Source organism: Taudactylus pleione, unplaced genomic scaffold, assembly GCF_031769625.1.
Source record: "Taudactylus pleione unplaced genomic scaffold, aTauple2 ptg000198l, whole genome shotgun sequence".
In the NCBI taxonomy this organism is placed as follows: domain Eukaryota; kingdom Metazoa; phylum Chordata; class Amphibia; order Anura; family Myobatrachidae; genus Taudactylus; species Taudactylus pleione.
In genome coordinates, this window is record NW_028284600.1 from 9,129,443 (window position 1) to 9,137,590 (window position 8,148).

Genomic DNA, 8,148 nt, shown 5'->3' on the forward strand with positions numbered 1-8,148 from the left:
GAATCTGAGTGGGACGCAGAGCGATGTCGGACGCAGTAGACCGATGTTTTGAGTCACACTGCGCATGGATCTCACATGGTGTTCATACAGAGACGCAGCACAGATTCAGCTGCACGGTCTCAGAAGTGTATAAGAAATGTACTGGGCTGCCAGGGGAATAACTGGGTGGTGACAGGGGGGAGGCTAATCAGACACACGGAGGTTTAGTGTATTATGGGTGGGTTATGGGAATGTCACAGGCGTGATATGGGCATGTCGCTGAAAGTGGTGCGTACAGAGACACTGAATCACTCACAAGGGAAGCCATACTCACAGAGCTGGCTCGAGGCATGTTCCACCAGTACGGTCGAACAGGGGCGCCACCCCATAGAGGGGAAACACCTCCCAGCCATTCCCAATTTCAGTGGGACAGTTCCGTTTTCCGGGCACTGGGAAGTGTCCCACGGACAGTCAGGAGGTGGGGCACCTCCACCGCCGACACCAGCTCCGACGTGGGACTCCGGAGAGGTAAGTATAATTATAGGTGCAGGGTGTGCGGTGTGGGCACCCCCTGGACCCAGGGGCCCGTGTGCACCGCACACCCTGCACCCATTATAAATGTACCCCTGCCTCTGCAGCAATACTGTAGCCCGGTATGCACTGGGGACCCCCGCTGCTTTAATACAGACAGCCGGCTTCCCGACTGTCGTATCCCGGCGAGGGTGAAATGCCGGGCGTAGATGTAGACGCCTGACATTTCCCAGACGCTGGGAGACTGGCGCCTGGCATCCCGATCAAAGTGATGCCGGGCGCAGCGAGCGGACAGCGGCGGTGGGAGGGTTAGGTTTAGGGCACCCGGGGGGGTTTAGGGTTAGGCACCCCCCCGGGAGGGTTAGGGTTAGGCAAGGGGGAGGGAGGGTTAGTGTTAGGCACCCCCGGGGGGGACTTAGGGTTAGGCACCCCCCCGGGGGACTTAGGTTTAGGCAGCGGGGAAGGGGGGGGGTTAGGGTTAGGCACTTAGAGGGGGGATTAGGGTTAGGCACTTGGGGGGAGGTTAGGGTTAGGCACCCCTAAGGAGGATTAGGGGTTTAGGTTAGGTTAGTTTATACTTACATTAGCGACGCTCGGGATTTTCAGCGCTGTCGGGCTTCCGCTGCCGGGAACTCTGCTTTTGTCGGCCAGGCGCTGCCGGGAATCAAACCGCCGGCCATGCGGCTGGCGGTATTTCATACCGATTCCTGTAGCCCATAGGCTATGATGGCTAACACCACCTGAAAATTAAGTTGGCTATTGGAACCTAGGCCCTGATTCAGAGCCGGACGCTATTTGCGCTCGCTCGTTCATTAAAAAGGGGTGTCTATTCAAATGAACCGTTCGCACTTTGCGGTCTGTTCACGCCTCTATGTCTGAACGAGCGAACAAAACTTGCGGTCGTAATTTTGAAAAAGACGCCCCCTGGCCGCTCGCACCATACGTCATGTCCGCTATTTAATAGATTAATCGAGTACATCGAACAGCGTATAAACTGCTCGCTATTCTTGTGGTTGGTTTTTCCTACCACAATCTTGCGAGCAGTTCTGACTTTAAAATAACCAAGTGATGTGGTCAATGACGCTGCTGTATTAATTATGCACACCCATAAAACACCCGTTTTGACCTTTAAGCACTCCTGCGTTCTGATCTCCACTCCCCGTTTTCAAGCACCTTCCCGTTACCACCCACATACGCCTCCTCCTGTCACTCAAAATAGCAGGCATTCGCTATTTCGCGAACAAACGATTTTCGGTCGCACTGACTGGTTCGCGCATGCGTATTAAAATCCGTACGCATGCGCAGATGTGCGAACATTGGTCAGAACGAACGAGCGGCCGCTTACGAGCGGCTCTGAATGAGGGCCCTAGCTCAGAGAGGTCAAGCATTAGTTTGCCAGAGACAATCCGTACGTCCAAGGTTTGGTAAATATGCTAGAAACTGCCTTTTCTGCCTACAGTTTGGAGGAAATTAGATTAATAAATATAGTCCGGTAAGACCTTAATTAAAAATACTCTTATTTGGTATTCTTGAGTAGTAGATGAAAATACTAAGGGTAATTATTAGGGCTTGTGTTAAATTGTCCCATCTGCCTTGCTGTTCTACATGGCAGATGGGACGATGCAATGAACAAGGCTCCAGGTTCATTCTTTGTGATCTGACAACGTGTCCTCTGTGACTTCCGTTGCTACTTTGTGGACTCCTGGCCGTTTACCATCTCAGCCTCCAGTGCCGCTCTCTGTAACCATTACCTGCATTCCATCTGCCGCTGTGCCGCTGCAGCTTCCACGCTGTATACAGACCAGCTCCAGCCACCACTCAGCCAGAGTGTATAACGTTACCGGCTTTCCATCTGCCGCTGTGTTCGTTACCTGCCAGAGCCGCAGCTTCCATGCTGCATAGAGACTTGCCTATGCTAACCGGTGTGTGCATTCAGGGATATCATACATCTGCCGCTATTACATCGTTGTTGACTCCGCTCTACATCAGTGCTGCTGGGACGGTGCAAGTTACCTCGCTGTATTACTCTGTCATTCATTATACTATTGTGCTAACCCTGTATTGGCTTCTCTGTGCTGTGTACTATTGTCTTGGGCTGGTTCAGAGAAGGGTGCTGGTTCCAGGACCAGGGCTAGGGTTCAGTGTGCAGTATACGTTCTGTACACTGAGGTGTTCAGTAAGCTGTATTACTTATCCTGACTCTCAGTTTCTGAGTTCCTCACTGGGTTCCAGTTTCAGGTCTTGCGCCAGAGCAGTACCAGAGTTGCAGCTTTCTCAAGCTGTACTCATTAAACTCCAATTCCTGGGCCTGAGTTCTGAGTTGAAACTAAAAGTATTATATTGTTCTGAGTCCCGGAGGTCACCTTGTCTCTGGAGTGTATCCCCGGTCTTGCTGGCTTTCACAGGTCACTAGGCAAGGGGTCGCAAGTGGTCCTAGTCTGTCCACTCTGGTTCCAGTTCAATATCCATGCATATCTCTAACCTGTGGTTCCTACACTGTCCCTAATGTGCCTACACTTCTGTTTATACCCCGGAGTCAAAGTATTATTTAGCCTCCACGTTTCCTATGCACATCCGTCATACCTAAGGGTCCCAAACTGGATCTACAAAATATTAAAACCGTGATAGTGTGTACCCAGCTTAAGAACCAGAATGTCACCAAATTTGGTAGACTAATTAGGACATGGGGAGCAGGAATAGGGATAGTTTAATTACGGTGGCCATCCTGTATACTATATTAAAGTAATATGGTAAAATATATAGAAAATTTGTGGTTTTTGGTTAAAATATTATTAATCAATACATTACCGAAAGAATCACATGTACAGATAAGTCCTTTCTCGTCTATCCTCCATGCATATGAGTCGCGTTTCACAGGGCGCATGAGAGCCGGCGACTCCCGTACGACTCGGCCGGCACCGGGCGCCTTTTTCACTGCAAACGCGTCTTATTTGCAATGCGAAGCAGGCTACGCTGAATACAATTATACGCGGCATGTGTATGTTCTGTGTGCGGCCAAGTCTGTAAGCTCATCTCAATGTAACGTGGTGCCGTAAAACAGCCGCTGACACGTAACGTAGCATTTTGTATAGAGATACAGCTGGAGGCGCACATAGAACACATCCCTCATATCTTTTTCATCAGAAAAGTCTCCTTGTTCATCTTATATGCAGCATGAAAAGATGCACGACACGGGACTAGGCACAACTAGAAGGGATGTGTAACCTGACTGCAGCAACAATGACCGAGGACACGTCTGTATGTCCTGAAAATTCAATATAACATTTCCTTGAATGGAAGGGAAAGTGAAACACCTCTGGGTTAATTTTGCGAAACTCTTAAAACTTGGTTATTTAATTACTTTTTATGTTACATTGAATATGTCCACTTGTAACTCTAAGGGGGAGATATATGAAGATGCCCCTTTACTCTGCGCTAAGCCTGCATCTCTGCTTATCACAGTGATACTGGATGTCTTAGCGCTGCAATGTATTAAAAAGAGACTTACTAGGGAGACGTTATGGTCACTCACCCCTCCGACAGCCTATGTTCCACTGTATGGCATCAACCTAGCCTTCCTCAGATATGCAAAATATGCAGTGAATCACAACAACCAATCAGCAGTTATATTTTAGTTTTTATCTATTTTGAGCAAGGTTAATAATAAAAGCGGGATGTAGTTATGTGACTGGCGGCCGCAAGGCGTCTTTCATAATCCCGATGCCGGAATCCAGGACGACACGTGACCAAACAAGGTAAGTCTGGAGCGTCCGTCCTGTTATCCACTTGGGGGGGGGGAGTGTTAGGTTTAGGGCTGTTAGCGGGGTTAACGTTAGGTTTGGGGAGGGGAGGTTAGGTTTAGGCACCCCTAGGGGGGAGAGTTAGGGTTAGGCACACCCAGGCAGAGATTAGGGTTAGGCACCACCCTGGGAAGGTTAGGTTTAGGCAGCGGTAAGGGAGGGGGGGTAGGATTAGGAACCCCCGGGGGGAAGTAAGGGTTAGTCACTAGGGGGAGAGGTTAGGGCTAGGCACTAGGGGGGGAGGTTAGGGTTAGGCACCACTAAGGGAGGGTTAGGGTTAGGGGGGGGACAGGGGAAGTTAGCATACTTAGCTGCCTCTGTCAGGATTTTCATCATGTCGGGCAGCCGCTGGCATTTCAATCCCATTCCATAAAAGCAAGTGTCTGATTGGTTGCTATAGCTCTAAAACCATAGCAACCAATCAGTGAGACACTAGAGAAAGATCCTTCCGGTGGTCACACTGTATGTCAACCAATTTACAGTAAACGGTAGTGCTGTGCACTTCTGTAATGGTTTCATGCATATAGAATTGGGGATTGATTTTTATGCTACTAATAAATCAAACTTTTTTTTTCCTTGAATGCTCCTTTATTCTTCCTACAGGTCAATTTGCATTACAACAAGTTGTGTCCTGCAGTAGATTTACCTATTGCTAACTTACCATTTTGTGGAGTAACAGAGTAATACAGGAAGTAAGCACGCCTCTGAAAACCCGTGGAGTCAGTATAAAGCCTGATATACACCTTGCCCGGAGACTCGAACACAGCAATCTTAGGAGATCCTGGGCACAGCACTCCCAGCACTCCCAAATTCTCATCCAGCACAGTAATGTTTTCCTGCGAACAGTGTGCACTTGGGTTTAACCTGGGAAAGCAAATATTCACTGTTAGCATCAAAATAATAACCAACGCTGCAATACCAACATGGAACAATGGAGCGTAATGGAACAAAGGCAGTGATGCAATATAGCACAAAAGACATCTTACTGTAACGCATATACTGCCAAACACTCGGCTGTGGGGCTAATCCGCTGCTGTGCGCATTAAGTTGCACCATCGGTCGCATCAGTTGCATCATCAGAGATTGCACCAGCCCTATCGCAGGTGCAATTTATCTGTCTGAATATGGCTGTCGGGGTTAATGCGACGTAGTGCTGACCACAAGACGCCTGCGATGCGCCCATACCTGGCTAGCCATCCCCCTATTACCACCCAGTTATGCACAACCGAAATTGCCTTTCAGTGTTCAAATTAGTTCTGCGGCTCCAGGCGGTAACCATGGGGGATCCGGGATGCATGATCAGACTGGAAACATCGACCGATAGCGTGTGGCATTGACGCTGCTTGCACCCCTGAATCAAGCCCATAATTACAGATTTTATAAATATTCACTGTCAAACATCTAAAGCAAATAAGGGCATATTCAAATTACTGCAATTTTTTTTTCTGCGGCGCGAGAAATTTCTGCCAGACGCAAAGTTTTTTTTATCTATTCATTTAGGTGCTAGAATTTAACTGCACCCCACATTTTATTTTAACGGAAAAAAAAGCATTCAATCATATCTTCACTGATATTAATAAAAATTACAAATACATTTTAAAAGCTCAAAATATTTTCTTTGGGACAGTAACAGACATATATACGGTTATCCGATATTTATTAAGTTTTTTTAGGGTACGGGTTGATTTCTACATTTAAAAAAAAAAAATTCCTGCAGGTTTTTGCAGAAATATAATCAGATAGCATTAGAATCTGGTGCGTTCTTGGCAACGTTGATGAAAAATTGGTTGTGATAGCCACGTTACGATTTGCGGTGAAAATCTTGCGGCCAATTGAATGTGTCATTAAAAATTGCAATATGCTTCCCGGAATATGAACACTCCTTCTTGCCACATACTGTGCAAATAATGACAGGTAGATAAACGGGCTGTAATTTTTTTGTACTTTTTTACTGTGATATAAAAAAACGATAACAGTTTTTCTATGCAAAATCTACCAGTTACTATTAAAATGTCTGTTTTCTCACTCAAGCAGGGAGAAGATGACCCGGGTGGTCTCATTGGCTGGCCGTAATATGTTCCAGGAACAATCTGCATTTTCAGAACTTAGGATCTGGACCGGTTTGTAGGGATCTGTATAACTTGTATCACATTGTGCTGTATCAGAGATGGAAAGAAGGAAAAAAAATATTACAAATAGACAAGTTAGAAACCGAACTCTTGCTGGTGTGTGTCATCATAATATCATACTGCTAATGAAGAAGATGCCGTTTCGTACAGCACATATAGATTTTGGAAAAGTTGCTTTTTCTTTACTTATAATGACCAGTCATTGGTATACAGAAAAGGTTCAACTGTCAGTCTACGTACAATGATAAAGCACTATGCACTGTTATAATTACCAATCACAGCTGCAGAGTTGATACCCTAGATCTAGTTGAATACTGTGTACCCTGAATTAGTAATTGTGTTCCCTGTTCTCTCATGCCTCTTTGTATCTAACTACATCCATTATTATTTTTACTGTGTAAAACAGGTTATTTATTAATGCCAAAGCAGCAAAAATATTGTTAGCGTTGCCCTGTGAACAATGCTGTCTGAAGCAGGAGGGCTATATGGGTGTAAAGGTGAATTTAGCCCTGTTACTAAGAATGGGGGTGATTCAATTCCCCAGGATGTTAACAGTGCTGAGATATTGGTCCCGGAGCTATTCAATTCTAGTCCCCGACTATAAACACTTAAGTCGGAAAATGCCGGTTCTCGAGACTAAAGCAGGGTGTTTAGTCGCCAGAACCGGCATTTTCCAACTAAAGTGCTGGCCACAAGGCTGATTGCGCTGCGCTAAGCCGGAAAACAGCTTCGCGGCCGGCACTTTAGTCAGATTTCTCCTCGCACTCTCAGGAGGGTGCAAGGAGAAATCCTTTAGTCGGGCTAACAGCGCGCTGAATTGAATAGCTCTGGGAGCTCTCTCCTGGCGCTATCAACAGCGCGCTGAACTGATTCAGATCCAATGTGGCGATTGCCCAGCCAAATAGTGCAATGGCAGAATGAATTAGTGATAACAAAACAAAATAAGAATTATCTTTCCGTTATTGCTATAATCCTATACTGCGTAGCTGATAATAAACACAAATAAACATTTCATCTCTGCATGCTGCCTGCTTCTAGAGTATAAACACACAATCAGTTATGGGTCCTTAGCTATGGTGTGTACATACCGTTTACTGATAGAACCTTTTCTTGGACGAATGCAAAACTAATAAGAAGGAGCAGGGTCTTTCGAAGCCCCACTGGAGACATCTTAAAAATATGTGTTTGTAAGAGATTTCACATGTATATTGTGAACTAGGAAAATAAATAATTGTATATATACAGGTTTGGAGACCTGCCCTGTCCTTCATTGGAACACTTTGTGAAAATCCCAGCTGGTAATTCCCAGTGTCTATCACACAACCAGCAGAATTATAGACATGTTTAGGAAATCAACATCTGCAACATTCTCATACTCTACATAGTTTGGCGTCAATATTTGCCGTACTGGTTGCTTAATAGTAATCTCTTCACTGTTTTTTCTTTCTCATGTTCAGAAAGCCTGCAGGACAAAGGACCCTATTTATAAAAAAACATTCATAAAATTAAGTAGAAACTAGTTTCTGCAAAATTAATGTTTTCCTACTATGTACTAACAGCCTAATGCAGGAGATTTCCCAGAGATCTCCTGAAAAAGGTTAGTTAGCAGTGCAGTCCACATTTCCCATTATTATATCAATAGGGTATATGTATACAGTCTTATCACTATGTATCTACTGCAAAGCTTTCCATAGTTGCACCCCATTGGT

The 8,148-nt window shown here is 45.7% G+C and overlaps 1 protein-coding gene across 1 annotated transcript in view; it reads right to left on the reverse strand.

The window, feature by feature from the left end:
* Nucleotides 1-7,624, reverse strand: part of LOC148518846 (CUB and zona pellucida-like domain-containing protein 1) — a 32,928-nt gene extending 25,304 nt beyond the window's left edge. The window contains exons 1-3 of the mRNA XM_088476970.1: nt 7,528-7,624; nt 6,337-6,466; nt 4,972-5,174 (exon numbers count right to left, since the gene is read on the reverse strand). Of these exons, the coding sequence (XP_088333096.1) occupies nt 4,972-5,174; nt 6,337-6,466; nt 7,528-7,609 (415 nt within the window). The 5' untranslated portion in view covers nt 7,610-7,624. The remainder of the gene's footprint in view (nt 1-4,971; nt 5,175-6,336; nt 6,467-7,527) is intronic.
* Nucleotides 7,625-8,148: the final 524 nt, after the last annotated feature.